Genomic DNA, 24,783 nt, shown 5'->3' with positions numbered 1-24,783 from the left:
AAAAATTTGCTCTGCCTTAACTTGTAACATTAGTTATGATTCGTGTGTCTGTCTGCTCTGCTGTAACACAAAGTTTTTGTTGTGTTTTATTGTTGTATATTAGTTCATAATGTTAAATAAGCTGTGATGGTAGCATGCTGCTGCTGCTGCTGCTGCTGCTGCTAATGATGCTGCTGCTGATGCTAATGATGCTGCTGCTGTTAGCTTTTCAAAACTCCAGTTGATCAAGTCATACCTGAGATCACCAATGTCTCAGGAGCAACTCACTAACCTGCTGTTGTTAGTATCAATCATTCAGGGGGGGAGCAGATTTCATATGATGACGTTATTGACAAGCTTGCATCAGGAAGGCCACAAAGGTTAGGTTTTAGTTAGTGTTTTCTGTTCTTAGTGCTGCAGTTACATTTATTCTAGTGTATTATTAGTGTGATTTGTAGTTTATAATATTTATTTCAGATTGTCTGTGTTTATTAAATATTTCCTAACTGTATTTTCAGTTACAATAAATGGACAAAGTGACTCTATGGGGGGGGGGGGGGGGGGGCGCTAGAGGAGGGCCTCGCCCGGGGAGTAATTCAGGGTAGAACCGCCACTGGATAGACCACATTTCTATTCACTAGAATGCTTCTTTTAGACGCTGTACTTAAATGGTGCTTTGGTAAGTTGCGCCACATCAAGTGTGCAGCAGGTGGCGTCATTTGAGAGTTTTCCCGCAGCTGCAAGGCGGCAGGCTTTTATTTTGAAGGGGCTGCCGCAGGAAGTTCTTGTGAGCGTGTTGCCGCGTTTGACCCGCAGCGGTAAAGCGGCGTGTCAGCGGGAGTGACGGCTCTGGATTCCGCCGGTCCTCTCAGGACGGTCCCGCGGTTCCGCAGCGACACCGACCCGCGTCCTTCCGGCGGAGATGATCGAGTAACCGAAGGTCAGAGTTCGATGTGAACGTTGGCGGTTTTAGGGTCATTGCGTTTGGGCCATAATTCTTTTAGTTTGTTTACATGCTTAATTATTCTCTGGTTAGCTTTGATGTTAATAAGTAAAGTATTCAAACTTGCTGATTCTACGTAGGGGGGAGTTTTTAGTGGTATCTCCCGAAGGCTGCTGTCTGCTCAGACCTGCAGCCCCACATTCCCACCTTTCTTTGGTTTCTCCCGTCCCTAATGAAGCCTTCAGGCCTGGAAGTCGTCTTAAAGATACAGGAGACCTTTTGACCTTTGCCCAGAGTCAGACCAGCATCACAGCAGGGTGGGACTCATGTTTGCAGGTCTTGAGCCTGTGGATCCTAGACGTAAACAGAACAAACTGAGATGGAAGAAGGGATTCTGTCTACGTGGTGTTTGCTGCTCCTCCATGGCGGACATTCATGACAGCTGTCCCGTGTCTCTCAGCATGTTGCCCCCTTCCTGCACAGATTCATGTTAGTATTATTCAGATTACCTTTAATTCAGCTAACAGTGAAGCAGACATCTAAGGTTCTTCTGGAATTCTTTCTACATTCTTTTCTGTTCTTTTTTTCCCATCATCCTCTCCTGACATGTAACATGGATGGTTCTATTCTATGTCCCCTCACACACACACACCCACACCCACACACACACACACACACACACACACACACACACACACACACACACCCTCACATCCTGGTCTTGAGGCCATTCCTGCCTCTGACTAACTGCCCCGCTGTGTCATGGAGAAATCCTTCTCAGTCCTTTCCGTCCTAAACCTTTATTTAAACAAACGTGTGTTACGGCTGTTAGCAGGAAGTTCATGGTGGAATACGTTTCTGAACAAACCATCTCAGTCTGGAATGAATACTTCTATGTTTCATACCGGGGTGCCGCCCCACCCTTGGCTCTGGCTCGGCCCGCCCTTGGCCCCACCCTCACCCCCAGCAGGGGCGTCGTTGATACCTGAATGTGTTCCCCTGGTGTGTGCGTGGGGGGGGGGATTCATTGCAGATGCAGAGCTGTTAAATAAAGTTATCCAAATACGAATCAGAAAAGTAAAAACGGATCTGTGGTCACATTCGTGAGCCCGGTTCTGCAGAGTGGAGGTGATGACGGCGCTGGCTGCAGGCAGGAACCGTGTTTCTGTGGTTTTCCTGCTGCTGCTAATTAAAGATATGGCTGCATCATCAAAGCTCCCCAGCTGCTGCAGGTTTTGGGGGGTGTCGGTCTCTACGTCACCAACAGAGGAAGTTGCAAAAGGGAAGACGCACTCATGCAGATTCTGCGTGCCTCCCTTTAAACACGTTAGTGACGTGACGTCATGCAAAAGTCCACATTCTGTTCTGGGAAGCTCATTGGTGGAGAAGGAATCACTGAAACTTCAGCTTTCATTGTTTGGGCTCAGACCTAAAGGGGGATGTATAGTTCCAGTTCAGTTCATTCAGTGGTTGACTCTTTTAACGTTCAAATGGATTCTGCTGTAACCTCTGCTGGTGTCTTTGTGAACCCTCCAGAAAGGTCTTTCCCATCCGGTGTAGGCCCGGTGGTCATGGCAGCGCTCCCGTCCGGTCTGTTGGAGGCCTGTGTGGTTGTTGGAGCGTCCAGCGACAAGCTCAGAGACATTTACCAAGTATGTATGTGTTTGATCAGACGATAAATACTGGCAGTTTCTGGGATGGAGAGCAGACCTGCAGCCAACAAAAGGACTCGTTTGGTCGTTACAGTCGTTCTTTTTATATCCACCAGACTATACCAGCTCAGTGGCCTTGTGGTTTGAGTGTCCGCTCTGTAACTGGAAGGTCGTGGTTCAAACCCAGGCCCATGCCTCCTGCTTGACACTCAGCATTAAGGGGTTGGATTGGGGGGGTTAAACCACCAAATGGAGCAAACGTCTGCAGAAAAGCTGGTTTACAGGGCTAATGATGGCACAGCTGCGGTGTGACGGCGGCAATGAACCCTCAACAGATTTTATCAGTGAAACACGTCACGCTATTAAGTGTTTGGCCCCTGAGCAAAAATAAGCCTTAGTGGTCGTTTTGTTAGAAATAAAAACCAAAGAATCAATAATAAAGATACTTTATTGATCCCAGCTTGGGAACATACAGGCTGATGTTTCTATACATCCAATGGTTGCTGTAATTTGGTTAAAGAACTTCTCCATGATTGTGTGCTTTAGGTTATCAGTCGAACCGACGGCAGCTTTTCACGTGTTAGATTCTATAAGATATTCTACATTGTGAGTTTGTTGAACGGATCGTTAAATCGGTTTGTGTCTGATAGAGCAGATCCAATGAGCTCCCCCTGCTGGAAGCCGAGGTACTGCAGGTACATGCTCCGCCCTTTGTTTCCAAAGAGACCAATTCCAGCCAAGTCATCGCTCCGGCTTTTAGCCGCGTCCAAAAGAGGAGGAGCTTCATCAGAAAGGTGAGGCTTGCAAGTTTTCTGGTGAATAAAGGTGTTTTGACATGTCACTAAGACTTAACCCGGATCTGGGATGAAGGACTGAACCTTTCCGTCTTTCCTCAAACTGCTGTGCATTGTGGGGTTTTGCAGAAGAAGCGAGATCGTAGTACGGACACGCTGCCAAATGGAGACTCGGTCAGCCGTCCTGAAGGAACCTCAACGACCGAGGACATCAGTGTTCCAAAAGATCTGGACCTCATTGCTTTGCCACAGCTCTGTTTCCCCGGTACAGTGTCCTGTGGAAGGACGGTTGAGGGTCTTCATCCATGTCAGCGGTGACGTTGATGGGTAATTCTCTTCTCCTTTCCATGTTCTAGGTGGTCTTCAGCTGGCCAGCGAGCTAAGGGATGACAGCTATCACTACCTGGTATTCACTGATTTGTTTGGGAATCGAACCCACGGCGTTGTGGTGCAGTACTATAGAGCGGTGCAGGTACAAACGATTGAAATCAACTAGGTTTGCTGAAAAATGCAGATTGTAACTGTTTCTGGTTCCGTCAGTCCTTCCATGAGAGTCTCACCCAGAACGGCGGCAGACCGAGGACGCGTCTGTACGCGGCGTTCGCCGTGTGCATCATCTCCAAGTTCCCGTTCTACAACGCTCTGAGAGACTGCTTATCATGGTAATGTTGGACACCATTCCAGTCTGAGCTCAGTTATGTCCTGGTTTGTCTACTTGGACCTTCTTCTTGGACGTTCTCAGTCTGCTTGTCCAGTTACGGACCTCAAGACAAGGAGACTTCGAGGAGACGGTGAAGGAGTTTTCTGCTAAGCTCTCTTTGGTGCCGTTGCCTCCTCCGGGGTCGCTGCATGTGGTCAGAACAGACTCAGACTCAGACTTTGCTGTTGTTGGTTGAATTGAAGGCTAAAAGCCTTTCTTTGTTTGAACAGTCTTTCAGCCTGCGTCCTCTTCAGGTTGTCCTCCCATCCAGAGAGGATCCAGACGGTCCTCTTGTTGACATGGACCTTCACCTGCCCCTGCTCTGCTTCTCCCACACAGTTCTCCTTCAGGTGATCCGGAGGGACATGGAGGAGGATCAAAACAGTCAGGAATGTTTCTTACGTCGCTCTTTCTGCCGTCCAGGTGCTCTCCTGTCTTCTCCAAGAACACAGGATGGTCTTCTTCTCGTCTGATTGGTCCAAGCTGACTTTGGTGGCAGAGAGTCTGCTGTTGTACCTGCAGGTAGGTGTTGAGAGCAGTCTGACCTTTACTGAAGGGTTTTTAAACCACACCTTTCCTGTCTCCTGCAGCCGTTGTCATGGCAGCAGCCTTACGTTCCTGTCTTAGCCAGAGGAATGCTGGACTTCCTGATGGCCCCCACCGCCTTCTTGATGGGCTGCCACATCAGTCATTTGGAAGATGTAGCTGCGGTGAGATCCCTGGTCCTTCTCACTTCATCTGTGTGTCGTCTTCTGCTCTGAGTTACACAGTGAATGAAGTGTCTGCTGTTCTATAATCGGCCAAACACGTTTAGTTTTTTATTGTCTGGGTTTGTTCTGCCTGTCGTTGGCTGGTTTCTTCCTCTGTGCTGACGGCCAGAAGCCGTCTGATGACAGACGTTCATCTGTCTGCTGATATTGATCTTTGTCTGCAGGAGACGGAGGATCTGATTCTGGTAAATATTGATGATGGGATCATCCAGTCGTCCTGGTCTGATACTGTAGACCTTCCGTCCATCCCTGTGGCGGCAGCAGAAAGCTTTTTATCCAGGTAATCACAACAGGCTGGACAGGTACGCTGCTTCATAGACCACCCATCAAACAAACAGAAATAGTTATGATTGTCATTAAAAAGGAGACTCTCAGCAGCTATGACATTGAAGATTGCTGCATCCCATAATAGTAAGGCCCTTTTAATGTGTAGCTTGATTCTGGCTTCATAACCGTCAGAGCGGAGTGCCTTCAGATTCATTACGACTTGGACACGTGTCACACGGGAGCCGCCACCGACGTGAACGCCGTTCGATTCCAGCGTAGAGACTGGCAGAGGAGGCTCAACACGCAAATCCAGAATATCGCCCTGGAGCTGGTGGTCAACACCTTCAGGTACGTCTGCACCCATGAGAGTCCTGGAACATGCGTGTCAAACGATGAACAGGATGTGTCTGTGTGCGTCAGAGGCGTCCAGGACTTCCTCAACCACCAACACAGAGTTTTCAACAGTGAAGAGTTTCTGAGGACCCGGGAGCCTGGAGACCAGCTGTTTTACAAGAAGGTAATGTCTCACCACAACCAAAGAGCACACTCTACACAAAGACACACAAAGCCCTCGCTGTCTTTGTTCTCCTCAGGTTTTGGAAACTCACATCTTCCACTCGTTCCTGCGGGACCGGCTGAACAGGAAACTGGATGCCTTCAGTCGCATGGAGCAGAAAACTCTCAACCTTTCACACAGGTACTACGCTGGTGACACAACTCGGATAACCAAGACCTGCAATGCACCTGAAACGCTTGTTGTGTGGCAGATCCTGCAGCTGATGTGAAATACCACAGTCACGGTCAATAAAAACTCGGCCTTTCCCAGCAGCATTCCTCCGATTCTGCTGAAGCATCTCAGATATGTGGGTTGGGTTTGTGGCTCGGTCACTTTGATCGGCGTTTCTATCTCGTCTTTTTGTGTTCTGCTCGTCGTGATTGTCATCCAGGACTCGACATCTGAGCCTCTGATCGCGGTGTTCCAGCCAATCCTCAAGAAGACCTCTTCCTTTTTCTAAAAAATGGTTTATTTCAAGCAGTCAAAGCAAGAATGATGCACCAAACATTCCAATCGGCAGTTATCCATCCATACTAAGACCTATCAAACTGAGGATAATTAGAAATGAAATCAAAGATTGCTTGAAAGGGAGTGGAAGGAAGTAATCATTTTATGAGATGATTTATCATTATCCGGTTCATAACTGTTATCAGACATCCATGCTTTACCAACACAGTTCCAGGTCATTAAGAAAGCTTAAGTATCAATAAATCACATGACAAAGATGAATCACTTAATTATTATGTACAAATAGACATTTTAGAAATCAACATGGCACATGCAGATCCGTTATCTAAAATATATGCCGATTATTTTTCATTAGAAAAAGTATGAATCAATTTTTGGGGCAAGTGAAGTGATATAATTAGAGATCAATCATTTTAACCACCTTCAATAATTGATTAAGCCATTTTATTATTACAGGGTAATGCTGTAATAATAAAATAAATATAGAAGGGTCCATATTCTGTCCATTGTCCAAGGTTGGTCCTCCATCTTCAGCTGATTGACAGCCGTCCTTCTGGGCTTAACAGAGTTTATGGTTCTCTTGGCTATAATGTCTGCAGACTTAGTTTAAGGTTGTCTGCCGGTCAGAACTCTGCTGAAAATCAGGCCCACTGTTGACTTCTAGAGATAGCAGATCCCAGGCATCATATTTCTTGAAATGATATTTGGCTCTTTGATTTATTACTGCATGTTGGCTCAGACAACCGTGATCAAACACTTCTCAAAGTCCTTCATGGTGTCAACAACCAGAACCTTGGACCGGTCCGGTGGGCTGAGTGGTTTAAGGTCCGGCAGCCTTTAACCCAAGTGTTCTGAATCTGCTTACGCTTCCTGAGAAGCCTGCATGTTTGGAGATGTCAGCATTCCTTCTGGTTAGATGCTGGTGCAATTCCCTACAGGTACCAGATGCTTCATTAAAGCGGCTGGACGCCTAAAGACTGGTTCGGAGTCGTGTCTCACAAGAAGCCGTTAGACTGTTGGAGAGAGGCTCTTCAGATGGACGATGGTGCAGGTCACTCAGCTAAGCAGGAGGAAGTCACCAACCAAAACCATTCTGTAAATCCTTCCAGGAACCGCGCCATGACGGAGTCTCCCCGCCCCCCTCTGATGCCTAAGACCAGGAGCGGCTTCAGGAACCACACCAGTCCCAACCAAAAGCTCAGCAAAAGACTCGGAGCCAGCCTTCCGAACTTAGACCAGCCTCTCAATGACGCCATGGCGTCTTTTGTCTTCAGCTCCCACAGAGCGCCGGCGGCCCAGAAAATGAGCCCGGACGCGGGTAGGTGTCGGTGAGGACGCACGGATCTGAGTCGTCACAGCCTAATCAACAGACGCATTTATGAATTTCAGGGCTGAAATCCCCCCCGAAGGTCGTGAGGGTCTTCCGCCTCCCAGAATTCCCCCCCCCACTGTCCTACCATTATGTCAAAAACTATTACTCAGACATGGTGGCAGCGCTGGGGAAGGCTCTGAACGCGACGCCGCCTGATGACTCCGCCCTGCTGGCCAGGTAGGCTTCTGTCAGTCGTGTTGGCTGAAGCTGGGAGGATGTTTTAAGGGTTTTTTTGTTGACTGTTACTCAGAAACAACCAACAAATTCACATTTTGAGTTACCTGCAGTAAACATATTCTGCATTTGGGAAGGTTTCCCCTGATGCAGCGTTTTTCTTGATGGCTCTGCCGCATCTTTGCTTTTTTGATGGAAATCTACGACTAGAAGAACGGGTTCCTCCTGATGAGTCACTGGGTTGTTGTTTGTTTTTTGATGGGTCTTTTATTTTGTGAGTTGACCCTAAACCACTGACATTCCTCTCTCTACTCAGGTACCATTACCTGCGAGGTTTGGTGAACACCGTCTCCAACAGGCGCCTCGATGCGTTGGAGGACTTCCAGAGTCTCTACAAGACGGACGCAGAAATCTTTCCTTCAGAGATGGTCAAGTCTCTGGTTGACTCCATGCCAAACGCGGAACGCATTCAGGTCAGTTCAGGCCAACTTGACGGCAGATCATGCTGACGAGAACAGCTGATGAGAGGTGATCAGCTGCAACGAAAATGTGGATGCTTCCATACAGGCGGAGAAACGACCGGAGATCAAGGGTCTGATCGGTCGGGTTATAAGGGACCAGGAGCGGGAACGCGAGGGCCAGGAGAACCGGCCCGAGGAGGCTGCAGTAAAGCACTTCCAGCTGCCGAAAAAATTCCTGCATCTGGAAGAGTTTGTGAAATGTGTCCAAGAGTCTGGGATCGTAAAAGACCAAGGAACCATTCTAAGGCTGTTTGATGCCCTAACTGTAGGTGAGTCTATCGCCACGCAGCACTGTTGAACCAGCAAGGAGCTAATATTTGCTGAAGGTCAACAATGCAGCAGCTTTATGTCAAAGAGCTAAACATCCAGACGTCTCTGCAGGCCGGAGAGCTGCTCTGAGGTGTTGAACAGATTTCCTCAGTGACTCACAGCTGAAACATTTCCACAGAAGCTGGAAATGTTTGCCTCTTTTTCCTGGCCAACATTAGAGTTAATCATTGGCTCCACCCTTAGGAGGGAGGGCTGCCATAAACCCTGTAAATATGACTGCAAGTCAGATGACTTTTCTTTCTCCTTTGAGTCACATTGAAACCTATGAGTGACGTAACCGCAGCCGTGTACGCAGCTGTTGCAGTATGTTGCAGTGCGCGGCTGCTGGTCGCCGCTGCGGTTGCACGGCGCTGCTGAGGGGCGCGGTCTCAGGGCGGGGCGTGGTCTCAGGGCGCGGCTGCGGGGCTTGGTCTCAGGGTGCGGCTGCGGGGCTTGGTCGCAGGGTGCGGCTGCGGCCCGTCGTGTTAAACTGTGGTATAAAATGGTTCTGTAGGATTTCCGGAACCATCCCGTTGTTCTGGTGACTCTGTTCGTTTATGGTTTTGCTGCTGGAGAAGAGAATCCATCAAATGTTGGGACGGATCCTTGTTTGTCTTGCAGGTCATCAGAAGCAGGTTGGTCCGGATTTATTCAAGGACTTTTACACCATCTGGAAGGAGACGGAGGCTGAAGCTCAGGAGGTCTGTATGACATCAGAGGTTTAAAACCCAAACCTGTTCTAAAAGGTTACAGGTGTTTTCTCACTAGAGCCTTCAGGCTGCTGGGTTCTCCTCCCGTTTCTTTGTTTTAACGGTTTTGCTGGTAAAACAAAGACGATTGACATCAGGCTGCGGTAAAGATGATTAGATCTACGGTCCTCAGACCCAAACCCCCTAAAGGTCCCGGAACCAGGTTTACAGCTGGTGGAGACCTGCTGTAGTCTTTGACCCTCCGTGTCTGAACCTGTTGGTTCTTTTAAAAAGCTTCTTACAACATTCTGATTGAGACGGCCGTTAAGCTAACTTTAGCTTCCGATAGCCTTCTACACATCTTAACTCTTGTTGTATTTTATCTAAGATGTTGTACTTATTTTCTCACATTTGTGTTGCCTCTTTATTTCTAAAGCACCTTGTGGTATTTATCTGAGAGAAGTGCTGTATAAATACATTTCATTGTCTTCTGCTTGACTAGATTAGTGTGAATAAAAGGCGTTTCTTTAACGGGATGTTGAAGGTTTGTCTGCCAGCATCCGTGTTGGAGCGCATGGAGACCGGGGAATCCGTCTTCAAGCTGTCATCGTCAGTCAAGACGAGCCGCGGCGTTGGAAAGATTGCCATGACTCAGCGACGGCTCTTCTTGCTGACTGACGGACGGCCAGGATACGTGGAGGTGGCACAATACAGAGATCTAGAGGTAAGACCAAACGCTGATGAGAAGCGGGGAGTGGGACCCAGTGACCCAAAGAAGCCTCCGGTCTCAAAGCAGTCCGTTATCCTCCACCTGCAGGAGGTGAAGGTTTCTTCATCGCCGTTCCTGCTCCTGAAGATCCCCAGCCTGAAGCTGCGAGTAAAGGGAAAGAGGGAGCCGTTTGAGGCTAATTTGAAAGCCGAGACCGAGCTGTGGAACCTGATGATCAAAGAGATGTGGGCCGGACGCCTCATTGCTGATCAACACAAGGTAAGGCCGGAGCTAATCCGTGTGTTTGAGGAGGATCTGAGGATCTGGTCTTTGTTACCTCTTCTTCCTGGCAAAAGATCAGGTCACAGGAAGTAGAGGCCTTCAGCAAACACTTTAAGGATGTCAGAGACGGCTGTCTGTCCATGTGGGAGGGGACAGACAGTAGAAGTTTATCGGAAACCAACGCACTATCTACCAACCAATACCTTCTTTTTGACTGGCACCGCCCACTTCAGCACAAACCGGCTGTCATCAGAACTCTGACACACAGAGGTAGTACCCAGAACGCGCTGGTTACCCCAAATGGGCCTTCACTACATCACATCAGTGACCCACAACCTGCAGCAGAGAGGAACCAGAGGAAACGACACCATCATCACACCTGTGGCTGTCAGAGAAACTGAAAAGGATCTTTCACAACATCCTGGCAAACCTCAAACCAGGGCACACCTAGAGGCAAAGACTGCCCCCTCCCAAAGGACAAACCCCCCAGACACAAACTGAGCGACGTGGCGTTTGCTAAGTGTAGTCAGGAATGTAAGCACAGTTCATTGGAGAAACGAAGCATCCTCTGCGCAAACGCATGAACCAACACAGGACGGCCCGTCCAGTGGACCGGCCGGCCACCCCCAAGACACGGGACGTTCCTTGGAGGACAGTGAGGTCCAGATCCTCTCCAGGGAACGTTGCTGGTTTGGGAGAGGAGTCAAGGAAGCCATCGTTGAAAAAGCTATCTCTGATTGAATAGAGGGGGGAGTCACTGCACAGACAGACTGGGCAGGACGGCAGGCATCGTTCTCCAGAGGTGGAACCCAGGACGGGATGAAACTCAGCGACTCGGACCTTAGGGGACTTTGTCGGCCGTGAAGGACTGAAACTCCAGACAGGACGATGTCTATCTGGAGCTCAACACCCGTCAGACAGAAGCCGCCCGGACGAGAGGCCAAACCTCTTCCTCCAGTTGATTTTTACAACTCTTCCTCTCCTCGTGACCTGGATGCCTGAGAATCTACACCGCCTTTGTGTCCTTCTGTGTGCTCGTCACTGCTCGCCAGCTTCTGGCAGACTGAAGGTTGTGGGTGTGAAACCGACTCCTAATAACGACCTGGTTTCTGTCTTTCACTTCTGTGTTTTTCACACACGTCACACGTCTGCAATGATGGAAATGGATTATTGTCTCCCAGTTCCCCTTTAGCAGACAAATACCAGTGTGATTGCTGACAGCATTGTTTCAAACACAAACAGACTTTTTTGAAAAGCTAAATAACTTCTTCAACTCTAATTTTCTTACTTCTGGGTTTCCGAGATACAGGCCGGTCGCTCTCTGCAGTTAGCATCGTCTTAAAACTGAATTTAAGGCAGAAGTGCTGAGCCTGAAGAAAAAGTGACGCTGAAGACGTCAGCAAAGAGCTGACCGTGCGTTCCAGTCAGAAAAACAGAACTAGCTCTTTTTCTGGGGCTAGCTGAAGAGATCAGGGACGTTTGGATGAACAACCAGACAACAGGATCAATAATCTGGAGAAACATTCGGACACTTGGAACAAAGCTCAGGGGCGGTTCTTCACTAACTTACTCCCTGGGCGAATAACACCCCCCCCCCCCCCATCTTCTATTTAGCCATTTTACACAAAAATGCATGAATTCTCTAGACCGGTATTACATGTCTTTATGTCAAATACTGGCACCAACTAAACCACAGAAAAGACGTGTCATAAAAATATCTACAGTAGTTAGTAAATGAAGACATTATTTGCATGACCCCCCCTCCCCCTCCTTCTGACAGACGCGGCTCCGTCTCAGTGATTGGGGGGGGCAGCTGCAGCCTAGAGATGACTCCCAATCACCGGTTAGTGTGATTCACCCAGCCGCCGCTGAGTTGCGCCCCCCTCTTGAATTTTTTTGACTTATGTTCCAAAGAAAGCCGAAAAGAATGACAATTGCTGCAAGTGTCTTGCAGCAGAGGGCGGTGGTCACGTGCACGTTGGGTCTACTGTTTCGGAGCGGGGAATTCTGGGAAATAATCCCCATTGCCTGCTCTGGTTGAAATGGGGTTGAGCCCGGGTTTTTCTTCTGCCTAAGGCTACATTCACACTGCAGGGCTTAATGCTCAATCCCCATTTTTTGGCAAGGCCGTGATCTCCTCCTGTGTGCGTGTGGCACGCGTGCACGTAAGAGAGAGGAGAGCGCGCGTGCAACGGGGTAGGGAAAGAGGGGGGCAGTGGGGGCGCGCATTCATGTTGTGTGTTGCGAAGGAAGGAACGCATCATCGACCTCAGATCCCAACATTGACTTAACATTGAAAAATCCTAACGCCTGCGACAGTTGGGGGACCTGTCCAGGATGTCCCCACCCATCGCCCCCAAGTGGCCGGGATAGGCTCCAGCAGACCTCACGGCTACATTGGGCCCTCGTCTCTTACTAAAAAGGCTTTAGATTGAACGCCTAATTCCGTTCAAGGGGCCTTTTTCTTCTGGCTCTCATTAATAATGACACATGTTACATTTTTAGGACACGACGAGTCTCCGCATCTTTCTTCCTAGGACCCTCAGTAACGAGTCTCCGCCTCTTTCTTCCTAGGACCCTCAGTAACGAGTCTCCGCCTCCTCCTTTGTAGGACCCCCAGTAACCAGTCTCCGCCTCTTTCTTCCTAGGACCCCCAGTAACGAGTCTCCGCCTCTTTCTTCCTAGGACCCCCAGTAACGAGTCTCCGCCTCTTTCTTCCTAGGACCCTTAGTAATAAATCTCTGCCTCCTCCTTCCTAGGACCCCCAGTAACGAGTCTCCGCCTCCTCCTTTGTAGGACCCCCAGTAACCAGTCTCCGCCTCTTTCTTCCTAGGACCCCCAGTAACGAGTCTCCGCCTCTTTCTTCCTAGGACCCCCAGTAACGAGTCTCCGCCTCTTTCTTCCTAGGACCCCCAGTAACGAGTCTCCGCCTCTTTCTTCCTAGGACCCCCAGTAACGAGTCTCCGCCTCTTTCTTCCTAGGACCCTCAGTAACGAGTCTCCGCCTCTTTCTTCCTGGGACCTCCAGTAACGAGTCTCCGCCTCTTTCTTCCTAGGACCCCCAGTAACGAGTCTCCGCCTCCTCCTTCCTAGGACCCTCAGTAACGAGTCTCCGCCTCTTTCTTCCTAGGACCCCCAGTAACGAGTCTCCGCCTCTTTCTTCCTAGGACCCCCAGTAACAAGTCTCCGCCTCTTTCTTCCTAGGACCCTCAGTAACGAGTCTCCGCCTCATCCTTCATAGGACCCTTAGTAATAAATCTCTGCCTCCTCCTTCCTAGGACCCCCAGTAACGAGTCTCCGCCTCTTTCTTCCTAGGACCCTCAGTAACGAGTCTCCGCCTCTTTCTTCCTAGGACCCCCAGTAACGAGTCTCCGCCTCTTTCTTCCTAAGACCCTCAGTAACGAGTCTCCGCCTCTTTCTTCCTAGGACCCCCAGTAACGAGTCTCCGCCTCCTCCTTTGTAGGACCCCCAGTAAAGTCTCTGCTTCCTCCTTCCTAGGACCCCCAGTAACGAGTCTCCGCCTCTTTCTTCCTAGGACCCCAGTAATGGGTCTCCGCCTCTTTCTTCCTAGGACCCCCAGTAACGAGTCTCTGCCTCTTTTTTTCTAGGACCCCCAGTAATGAGTCTCCGCCTCCTCCTCCCTAGGACTCTCAGTAACGAATCTCTGCCTCTTTCTTCCTAGGACCCTCAGTAACGAATCTCTGCCTCTTTCTTCCTAGGACCCTCAATAACGAGTCTCCGCCTCTTTCTTCCTAGGACCCTCAGTAACGAGTCTCCGCCTCCTCCTCCTCCTTTGTAGGACCCTCAGTAACGAATCTCTGACTCCTCCTTCCTAGGACCCTCAGTAACGAGTCTCTGCCTCTTTCTTCCTAGGACCCTCAATAACGAGTCTCCGCCTCTTTCTTCCTAGGACCCTCAGTAACGAGTCTCTGCCTCCTCCTTCGTAGGACCCCCAGTAACGAGTCTCTGCCTCTTTCTTCCTAGGACCCTCAATAACGAGTCTCCGCCTCTTTCTTCCTAGGACCCTCAGTAACGAGTCTCTGCCTCTTTCTTCCTAGGACCCTCAATAACGAGTCTCCGCCTCTTTCTTCCTAGGACCCTCAGTAACGAGTCTCTGCCTCCTCCTTCGTAGGACCCTCAGTAACGAATCTCTGCCTCTTTCTTCCTAGGACCCTCAATAACGAGTCTCCGCCTCTTTCTTCCTAGGACCCTCAGTAACGAGTCTCCGCCTCCTCCTCCTCCTTTGTAGGACCCTCAGTAACGAATCTCTGACTCCTCCTTCCTAGGACCCTCAGTAACGAGTCTCTGCCTCTTTCTTCCTAGGACCCTCAATAACGAGTCTCCGCCTCTTTCTTCCTAGGACCCTCAGTAACGAGTCTCTGCCTCCTCCTTCGTAGGACCCTCAATAACGAGTCTCCGCCTCTTTCTTCCTAGGACCCTCAGTAACGAGTCTCTGCCTCCTCCTTCGTAGGACCCTCAGTAACGAATCTCTGACTCCTCCTTCCTAGGACCCTCAGTAACGAGTCTCTGCCTCTTTCTTCCTAGGACCCTCAATAACGAGTCTCCGCCTCTTTCTTCCTAGGACCCTCAGTAACGGGTCTCTGCCTCCTCCTTGGTAGGACCCTCAATAACGAGTCTCTGCCTCTTTCTTCCTAGGACCCTCAATAACGAGTCTCTGCCTCCTCCTTCGTAGGACCCCCAGTAACGAGTCTCCGCCTCTTTCTTCCTAGGACCCTCAGTAACGAGTCTCTGCCTCCTCCTTCGTAGGACCCCCAGTAACGAGTCTCTGCCTCTTTCTTCCTAGGACCCTCAGTAACGAGTCTCCGTCTCCTCCTTTGTAGGACCCTCAGTAACGAATCTCTGACTCCTCCTTCCTAGGACCCTTAGTAACGAGTCTCTGCCTCTTTCTTCCTAGGACCCTCAATAACGAGTCTCCGCCTCTTTCTTCCTAGGACCCTCAGTAACGAGTCTCTGCCTCCTCCTTCGTAGGACCCTCAATAACGAGTCTCCGCCTCTTTCTTCCTAGGACCCTCAGTAACGAGTCTCTCCCTCCTCCTTCGTAGGACCCCCAGTAACGAGTCTCCGCCTCTTTCATCCTAGGACCCCCAGTACATGCAGCAGGCGCTGACCAATGCCCTGCTGATGGACGCGGTGGTGGGCTGCCTGCAGAGCAGCAAGGCGGTCTATGCTGCCTCCAAGCTGGCCCACTTTGAGCGAGTGGAGGGTCGGTACACGCATGTTCTGATTGTTGCTGATGTTCTGACCCACAATAGACGGGCTTCCGTCTTTGACGGGATGCTTCCTTTTTCACAGTTTTGGATTTAGAAACTTTATATAATGGGTTATGGTTAGTGTTCTTTGTGTGTTTGTCTTTGTGTTGTTGTGCAGTTTTGTGTTAAAAATGAGGTTCTTTCTGCAGTCCAGATGACTCTACCCAAGACGACCACGGAAACGCTGAAGCACAAAATAAACCCCTCACTCGAACTCGCCGCTCCTCAGCCCATTGAAGTACTTTACTACACACTAGGTAAATGTACACACAATTCTCCTGAATGAGTGAGTGTGGTCATGACTGGACGGTCTCTGATTGGCCAGTGTGTGAGAACTTTACTACCTTTTCCTAATGCGTAGTTTGATGTTTTTGGACCAAAGTTCCAGCAGTTTCAGGTTTGGGGGGGGGGGGGGGGGGGGGGGGGGGGAGGTCAGACCTCAGGAAGACTGAACGGTTCTGCAGCTTCTGGTAACACAGTGGCCCCCAACCCGGGCCACAAAACGGTACTGGTCCGTGGGCCACTTGGTACCGGACCGCAGACAGAGAAGAAAAACGGACACTAACTTTGATTAGTTCAGTTTTGTTTATTTTCTGAGACTAAAGGAAGTTTTATTTTGAAAAACTACCGGACTCCGTTCACCACATGCGTCACATGACTCTAAGCTGCTGCTCGGATCGAGACGTTAGTCGCTCAACGCTTCATAGCAACAAAGAAAGACCAAACAAAGAAAAGCGTTTGGAAAGTTTATTTGGAAAGAAAAGAGTCAACGAGGAAACCGAAGAAAAGCCTTCGACTTCAAAAATCACCAAACTGCTGTCTGCATTCGGCGTTTTCCTCCACAGACCAGAAGCTGCTCTGCCTGATTTGCAACAATAGACTTTCAGATGTTCCCAGGTCATTGGCGCCTGCCGGCCCACATTTGAGCGGCAGTAGCACCCCCAGGGGCAGTAGCACCCCCAGGTGCAGTAGCACCCCCAGGTGGCCACGTTCTAAATGAACCATTCCAGATGAAAGCCAGTCAGTTCCTGTGTTTGGAAAAGAAACAGCTGTTTGGGCTTAAACACATCTGTATGAGCGCCTGTTCTCGTGTAGAACATTCCTTTGGAAGGTTTCAAAGGGGGGTCTGTGTGGGCGTGGCCTGGTTCATCACATGACAGGAAGACGTGAACAAAGCGGCGGCCTGTGGACGACCGTCTGGGGCCGCTGTGGGCGGCAGACGGCCCCCGCAGAGGGGAACGTGTGCTCAGTGACGCACCCACAGGGTTTTAGGGTGGAAGACCCCGCCCCCCGGCAGCTCTGACTGGAGGGGACTGCTGGGATGAGTCCAGCGCCGTCACCCCGCCCTTCAGTCTGTTTCCCATCATTCCTCTGGTCTCCTTAGAAATGCAGGAAAGTTCTGATGATCAAACCGGTTTGGATGAAAATCTGTTTTTGACTATTAAACAGTAAAAAAGAAGACAGAAGTTCTACTGATGGAACAATTTGGGGATTTTTTTCCTTTCTTAAAGGGATGAACTTCCCGTAAAGTCTGGATGTTTACTTTAACTGTCAGGTTTCAGGTTTCTATTGTCTGCAGCAGGTTGAATATTGACCGGCACAGCTTGGCTGTCAATTTTCCCGCTCTGCGAGGGTAAACGGCAGCAGCCGACCACACGCTCCTGATGAGGTCCGGCGTGTTTTCCAGGTCATCTGTGGGTGTCTCTGGGTGGAGGAAAGGTGATGGTGTTCGACGCCTCCAGCTGGTCGCTCACGCACACGTGTCAAGTCGGGAATGCAAGGCTGGTAAGAAGCTCCCACGTGAACCTATCGGGTGAGCCCAACAGGCTAGCCTTTGGGTTAACCCAGTACTTCTGAAATAGGAGGGGGGGGGGGGGGGGGGCACGTAGTGGTGGTTTTAGGCCCGGTGCGCATATTCAACATGATGGGGGGGGGGGGCTCACGGGTTAGCCTCGCGGGTTAGCCTCGCGGGTTAGCCTCACGGGTTAGCCTCGCGGGTTAGCCTCACGGGTTAGCCTCGCGGGTTAGCCTATTGCAGCGGTGTCAAACTCATTTCGGTTCGGGGCCACATTCAACTCGTCTGATCTCAAGAGTCCCGACACCACGACTCTTGTTGCTTCATCACAGCAATGATCAAATCCCCCACCGTCACCGCTCTACTCCAGAGCGGTTTACTAAAGAATCACTCAGTCTTATTCTGGGGGAAACCTTTTATTTACAATATCACATGTTTTGTTTGGGAACTATTTTGTGCAGCGTAACGTTACGTATCTGTATAAACAAAGGCGGAGCCTCCTGCCCCGCGTTCTTCATGGGTGTCAGGCTTCACGGCTACCAGAAAGGTGACAAAGTGTCTGCAGTCTGTTTATTACTGGGCAATAAATAATATTCAGAGAAGATGTCTGAACCAGAGAGCACAGGTGAAGGCTCACCTGCAGCTAGAGAGCAGTCCGCTGCAGTGTGGAGTGATATTTCTGCCACCACGTTGCACACAAAACTTTTTACGTTGCAAATGAAAATGTTAAATATTTGCTTTTCAGTTATATTTTTTTGCTTTCAATTTTTTGTTTTGTTTTAGAAAACGTTTTTTGGGTCTGCAAAACACATTTTCGCGTGGGTTGTGTCAAATCTCTTTTTTCCTTTGTTTGATTTTGCTGAGTTAAGTTTCAGTTTAGCGTGACAAAGCTGCCATCAAACAGCTGCTGATTGGTCCAGATTCTAACCAATCAGGTGTCTCTGTCTCATATTGACGGTGCTTGGAGGCAGACATGGACTTTGGACTTTGTGTCGGTTCTGTTCTAATGGGATTCTGCTTTGACTCAGAGTAAAACCCAGAAGGAGCAGCAAAGCAGCTAAAATCAACCAGAGTTTAGTATTTATTCATGTCAGTGTAGAGACCAACGTGTTTAAAAGGTCTGCATTAGAAAAACCAACGTCCGAGCTCCACCGTGTGTGCAACGTGGTGGTAGAAATACCACTCCATACTGCAGAAGAATCAACACGCACCCCCACACACGTGTGAGCCCTCCTTCCTCCTACACACGCAGCGCGCTGACACACACACACACAGTCATTGTACAACACCTGTATAGTTAGTTGTTACTGTTATTTGTTAATAAAGAATACTGCGTTGTATTTGTATTTATTTGCGACGCAGCCGCCGGGGGATTTTGTGTTTGGTGGGGGGAGGGGATGCGTTATCACCTGCTGGTTCATCACTGCGTTGATCAAAAATCCCACCCCGCCACAGCTCTAGACATCAGTGACCAGACTGACGTCATGTGACCAGTTCACTCCAACATTGTCCTGTGCAGTAACTAGAGAGCTGACTATCATCAGCTGTTGCTGTGTCCGCTGTGACCGTCTTTTGGATGGAGTGGATGTTTGCTCCAACTTGTCTGCAATAAGGTGTCTGTCACTGCTCCATCAGTGACGTGACGGCTGCAGTAAATGCAGACAGTTGTTTTTTCCGTCCAGCTAATAGTTATTCCTATAGCAACGGAACAGCTCGCTGGGGCCAAACTACTGCTTACCCAGACGCAGAGCTGTTAGGTTTCACTTTTAGCACATGCAGAGATGAGCTGTTTCACCTGTTTTGCTTTTCCCATGCTCCCCCTAATGGCAGAATTTTTCTTTAAAAAATCATAACTCGCCACAAAAATGGACTAGAAACGTGCTTGTTTTTTTTTAAACATCCTTCTGATTTTTACCCTTCATGTGTGGGCCGGACTAAACCACCCGTTAGACCGGATGTTTGACACCCCTGACCTTAAGGGTTAGCCCAACGGGTTAGCCTAACGGGTTAGCCTAACCCTAACCCGACTGGTGCTCCTCACAAAGCTGCTCAGAAACCCCGGATGAGAACAAAGAAAACCTTCACCACCACAAACACAAAGTTTACACCCTTTTCTTTGCTTTCTGCATTCAAATCGACCCGATCCTGGTTCCGGTTCTTCACTTTCTAGACTGAATGTTTTAAAGGTCATTCATGTCTTTTTATATCATCGTCTGTTATAAAAGTCAGCTGTGACACGTTAGAGCAGGGCTGTGCGCCACCTAGCAGAGAAGTGTGACTCGGTGAAAGCTGATTGGCTGTGGCGACGCCTGAAGGGATGGAGGGAACCAACAACAGGAATGGCTCTGTTCACCATGTTTTCCCTAAACATCCCATTTAGAACATTCAGTCATTCGTTCATCTTCTAATCCGGTTTTCCCTTTCGGGGTCACGGGGCTGCTGGAGCCTATCCCGCCACTTATGGGCGAAGGCAGGGGCCGCCCTGGACAGGTCGCCAGTCTGTCCCAGGGTCACAATCACACACCCACGCACACTCACATTCACATCAATTTAGAATAACCAATGGACCTATGAAGCGTGTTTTTGGACAGTGGGAGGAAGCCAGAGACCCCGGAGAAAACCCACACATGCACGGGGAGAACATGCTAACTCCACACAGAAAGGCCCCCCATTGGTGTTCTGTTCCAGGTCCCCCAGCCGGGGCTTGAGCCAGGGGCACCGACAGGGTGCTAACCACTGCGCCACCGTGCAGCCTGCAACAGTCCATATATATTTTGGAGTTTTGAATGTCTTTGTTTGAAAAGTCAGAAAAAGTATCAGTTCAAGCCAACATTTTCCTTTTTTAAGGATAAAAGTGTAAAAACTAGAAATAACTGAGTTGTAGAAATGGACGCTGACGGCGGGGGTATGGGTGTGGGGGTCGCTGGGCGCTCCTCCTCCTTCTTTTCACATTCCACCATCCATTTTAGAAGAACATAAATACTCACTTGAGCACAGGTGTTAGCTCACCTTTGCACTAATAGTTTGCATGATTGAATGAATGAAAGATCTCACACTAGTTGGTTTAAAGGCATAGGTATGCGTTTATGAACACTATCTGTTTTGTGTGCATGTTGACATGTGGACATTTTTGCAGCTAGCAGGTGTGTTGATAATATTTGAGTGTGTGTGAACAGGCCCCGCCCTTTTTGTACTGCATTTGAACCGTACCGTAACGATAAACAACCAGTAAACCTGTCTGCTTTATGCTGCTTCATGGTCTTACCCCCCTTCCCCTCCGATTATCACCCTCCTACCCCCCCCTCTCTCTAGCGTCTCTCTCTCTTCTTCCCTTCTTTCCTTTTCCGTCCGGTCCAACACCAAAGATTTTCAAACATGATTGAAATTAATAAAGTTTGGCCTCAATTCCAAAAGGGGTTTATTCAGACATACCTTTGGTTTGTCTGAAGATGAATAACCCCTCTTGTTAAAGTAAAATATGTCCAACACAAGAGGCCCTCAGCTCTCATCTGTTTGCCCAGCTGTTGGACAGGACAAGTTAAAAAAAAAAAAAAAAAAAAAAAAAAAAAAAAATGGACGCTGACCACTGGATCAGCAGCAGCGCAGTAGAAAGCCTTGATTTGTTTTCTCAGAGCTGCATGCTGGCGGTGAGCGGGGATCAGGTGTGGATGGGCTCCGAGGACTCCGTCATCTACATCATCAGCATGGTGTCCATGGTCTGTAACCGACAGCTGACCGACCACAGAGCCGAGGTCACGGGACTGGCTCTGGACCTGGACAAATACAGGCAAGCCTTTTTGGACTCTTTATTATTTATTTGATGATTGGTCAAATATTATGGGATGTTCTGCAGTGTGTCCTCTGGTGTTGGCAGAGCTGTCACATGGGTATTTTATTCCACCACCAGTGTCGGCCAACAGGGGGCGCTGTTGAGAAGCAAACTGGAGCCACATTTTTTCTCTAAACTCGGATTTCACCTGCATCACCTGACTTTATGGGTGATGCTCTGAAGATCAAACGTGTTCAGCAGTAAAACGAGCGAGAGCTTTTCTAAACATCTGAGGAATATTTGGCCTCATTCAGCTTTGATGGAGTCATCCATGCTGCATGAGAACTGCCCCGTATTCAGGGAGGGGTGGATACGACCCAACCTTTCACCCACTTACATCCCCCTCAGCATGACAGCAGAGGTAATCCAGAGGTGTAACCCGGGACAGGTGATGAAACTCCGACTCCAGCGAGGACGCTGTCCATCTGGAGCTCAACACCCGTCAGACAGAAGCCGAACGTCTTCCTCCAGCTGATTATTTCATCTTAACTTTAGATGGATTTCAATCTTCAATACATCTTTTGGATGAATGTGTGTTTGTGTTGTTTAGTCACAAGGTGGCGTACTCCTGCAGTGCAGAGGGAACGGTTCTAGTGTGGGATGTTCCGACTCTACAGGTCCCATTCAAATCTTCATGAACTCTTCCACAGACGGGTTAAGGCTTTTCCTAAAGCAGAATTTCTGACCGGCAGGTGAGGAAACGGTTCCGGCTGTCCTGTGACCGTCTGCAGTCCGTCCACTGCTCCGGCGGGATGCTCTGGTGTTGTAAGTTCTAAGCGGCCGGACATGAAATCCACGCCGCTGGAGACTCTGAGGGTTCTCTGGATCATCTCCACAGCGTCTCGGGACAGCGTCATGGAGGTGTGGAGGACCGGTTCTGTGAAGAGCCGTGTCCATTTACCAGAACCGCAGAGAGCTTCGTTCAGCGCCGTGGTGCTTTTATCGGAGGTACAGCTCACAGCGACACACACAGCGGTGCGTTTGTCGTGCTTTTGTGTCAACGTTTCCTCCTCCCATCAGAGGGAGGAGCTGTGGGGGGCGTGTTCGGACTCTGCTGACCTTCACGTGTGGCGGGTCAAAGACACGGCCAGAGCCTCTCAGCGGGTGGTCTTACCCGACTGTTCCGGATGCTTCTGCATGATCCCAGTGAAAAACCAGGTGAGCGCGCTTCTCCCAGCTCGGCCAGCAGAGGGCGCCCCGCCGTCTGACCCCAGCCCTGTCCTTCCAGGTGTGGGTGGGAGCAGCAGGACGCAGCTCGGTCAAAGGGAAGCTTTACATCGTGGACCCGGAGCGCTACGAAGTTCTGAAGGAGCTTCAGGCTCACGCTGACAGAGTGACGGCGCTCTGCTCCGCCGAGGACCGCTACGTCCTGAGCGGGGCGGGCCGGCTGGACGGAAAGATCGCCATCTGGAAGGTGGAGTAGAAAAGACGGAGGAGGGTCTTTGTTCCAAGCCTGATTCATGAAGAACCTTCAAACCTTGAAGGAGGTCTGGTTTACGGTGACATGAAGGAGAAACGGGTCTAAATGAAGGACCAGGAGGTTCTCTGCCCGCTCACAACACGTTTATTCCTGCAGACCCTAATTCTGCTCCAATCAATGACTTTACATTTGGTTATTTCAGCCCCTTTATTGTTTTCTCTCTAAGCAACAGAAAATGCAAACTACTGGGAGACTTCAGGAATATCTGCAGATACCGTCCAGTCGGCTATCGGCGGACTCGCGGGTCAGAACCCCGACGATCGGCTGAATGAAGGAACGTTCTGTGAGCCAGCTTCCCTCCCAGCTGTGCCAGGAATCCCCCCACCATGAAAACAAGAGCGGGCTCCATTTCACCGCCAGCGTGGGAACGCTGCTGCACGGACACCGCTGGTGAGAACGGAACAGCTGGAAGACGTCACTGAGCGCGCTCAGAAAACAGCAGGAATGTGCCAAAGATGAAATGTCATCATTTAATTCTATTTGTCTACTCTGATGAGTTGAACCTCTTTCATTTCTTTTCTAGTGTTTTTAGGACGTAAACTGATGAACGTTGAGCATATTTGTCTTCTTTGTTGGTTCTTGTGTTTTTCTGCAGTTTTAGTATCTTTAAATGTTCTATAAGTTCACCTTTTATCATCATTTTTAAACACTACTTTGGGAATACACACATTTAATGTTTTGAATCTGAATAAAATATGCAATGTATTTTTATTTAACTTTACATAACGATTGTAGTTTTTGTCGATGTTCAACACATTTTTGCCAAAGAGTCTTTGACTTTGTTCTTATTTTCTGTAAATGGAGGAAACATTGAATAAAAGCAATAATTCAAGCAAAACTTTAAATGATCAAACAAATTGAACAAAACTTCATTTGTATATGGCAGTAATGATACTTGATAATAAATAACACATTTTTCCTTTAAAACTCATTAATAGTAAAATATTTCAAAAGCAGATCATTAATGGAAAAACCAAAGTGTTTGAATTGAAAGAGAAAAGTTAAGTCTTTTGTTTATGTCCTTCCTGTTTTCCATCAGCAGGAGGCGCTGTTGTACACTACAGAATGTAAAGCTTACAAAGATGAAGAATCACTGAGACCATTTACCAAACCTGCTCAAATGGGAACTTTGCTCAGTGAACATGACTTCTGGAGTTTCTCCACAGGGGTGGAGAAACTCCACTTAAATAATGAGGGGTGTTTGAGAGGAAATGAATCAGTTCCACACTAAAGCGGCGACTCTCAGCCTCACAGATCGAGTGTCCTTGAAGAAAACACTGAGGCCCTGCAGGGGCTCTCCTGATCCATGTGCCCCCCGTGGAGCGCCTTTTCACCCTGGGACGTCTGCAATCCTAAAGCCTGGTGGAAGTACAGCTGTGTGGAGCTCAAGTGACGGCATTCAGGCTGGAATAAGCTGTTAATCCAGCAGCACATGTGTGGCTCTCTGCCTCATGCAGCGCCTTCAGTGGATTGTTCCAAAGCGTCACCTTTGACTTTGAGAAAGGGGAGAACCAAAGCAGAAGAAGTCCTGGAAACAGCTCCTGTGTGCTTTGTGGTCTGTTTTCCATCTGACATTTGTTTGGTAGGTGAAGGTACAGGGGGGTATTCCAGAAGGCCCGTTGAAACTAGCCTGACTTTAAGCCTGAACTCTGGCTGAAATCCGCCTGTACTTGCTTACTCTGGGTATGTTGGTTCCAAAAGACCGGATATGAGTTGGCGTAATTACGCTCCACTTGGTAACCCTGGGTTAATGCACGTGCACAGCAGGTACATAAATACATTCTCAATAGATCGCAGATTTACGGAGTCACCATGGAAACGTGTGGAGAAAAAAGAGAGCGCTATGCTTCAGTGAGACGGAGTCTGAGATTAATGACGGCGTATGAAGATTATACGACCATCAAAAAAGTAACACGGCTGCATCATCAGCAAAAGAAAGAGGTTCTGCTTGGAGAAAAAGAACAAAGAAAACGCATGTGTTTCTGATCTTATTTTCATTGTGACGCATATATATATATATATATATATAACTTATCCAACTTAAATGAATTACTTCTATTTGTAACGAGTAATTGAATTAAATTTATTCAACCTAATTTTTTACGTCTATCCAACTCAATATTTTTTTATGACTCAAATTTATCTAACTAAATGTCATATTACTACGATTCATTCATTTTCTTAACCGTTTCTCCCTTTCAGGGCCACAGGGCTGCTGGAGCCTA

The 24,783-nt window shown here is 48.9% G+C and overlaps 1 protein-coding gene across 8 annotated transcripts; it reads left to right on the top strand.

Annotated features, from left to right (window-relative positions):
• The first annotated feature begins 721 nt into the window (after positions 1-721).
• Positions 722-23,396, top strand: dennd3a (DENN/MADD domain containing 3a). Of its 8 annotated transcripts, XM_023959622.2 has the most exons (31): positions 763-919; positions 1,259-1,411; positions 2,459-2,574; positions 3,225-3,368; positions 3,498-3,633; positions 3,725-3,840; positions 3,909-4,030; positions 4,111-4,222; positions 4,299-4,418; positions 4,492-4,590; positions 4,659-4,778; positions 5,003-5,118; positions 5,298-5,453; positions 5,526-5,622; positions 5,699-5,802; positions 7,239-7,447; positions 7,519-7,678; positions 7,992-8,148; positions 8,243-8,465; positions 9,127-9,206; positions 9,739-9,918; positions 10,012-10,182; positions 15,285-15,408; positions 15,604-15,711; positions 17,142-17,239; positions 20,882-21,036; positions 21,629-21,695; positions 21,771-21,843; positions 21,917-22,026; positions 22,099-22,236; positions 22,307-23,396. In XM_023959622.2, the coding sequence occupies exons 3-31, from the start codon at positions 2,494-2,496 to the stop codon at positions 22,499-22,501; spliced, it is 3,771 nt and encodes a 1,256-aa protein (XP_023815390.1). In that variant the 5' UTR covers positions 763-919; positions 1,259-1,411; positions 2,459-2,493; the 3' UTR covers positions 22,502-23,396. The 8 variants fall into 8 exon arrangements, with proteins under 8 accessions (XP_023815389.1, XP_078811326.1, XP_023815391.1 ...); XM_023959621.2 differs by lacking the exon at positions 1,259-1,411 and having other exon boundaries at positions 722-919; XM_078955203.1 differs by lacking the exon at positions 1,259-1,411 and having other exon boundaries at positions 764-919; positions 3,230-3,368.
• Positions 23,397-24,783: the final 1,387 nt, after the last annotated feature.

This window comes from Oryzias latipes, chromosome 11, assembly GCF_053564925.1.
Source record: "Oryzias latipes strain Hd-rR chromosome 11, Olatipes_Hd-rR_3.1".
NCBI lineage: Eukaryota > Metazoa > Chordata > Actinopteri > Beloniformes > Adrianichthyidae > Oryzias > Oryzias latipes.
Note: the sequence above shows the minus strand (reverse complement) of the source record. Positions and strands in the feature narration are given on the sequence as shown.

Bases quoted from the DNA above. Each gene is read 5' to 3' on its own strand.
- dennd3a (XM_023959621.2), top strand. From the start codon at position 2,494: ATGGCAGCGCTCCCGTCCGGTCTGTTGGAGGCCTGTGTGGTTGTTGGA. The intron at 5,623-5,698 runs GTAATGTCTCAC...TGTTCTCCTCAG, and splicing joins ACCAGCTGTTTTACAAGAAG to GTTTTGGAAACTCACATCTT. The intron at 8,466-9,126 runs GTGAGTCTATCG...TTTGTCTTGCAG, and splicing joins GTTTGATGCCCTAACTGTAG to GTCATCAGAAGCAGGTTGGT.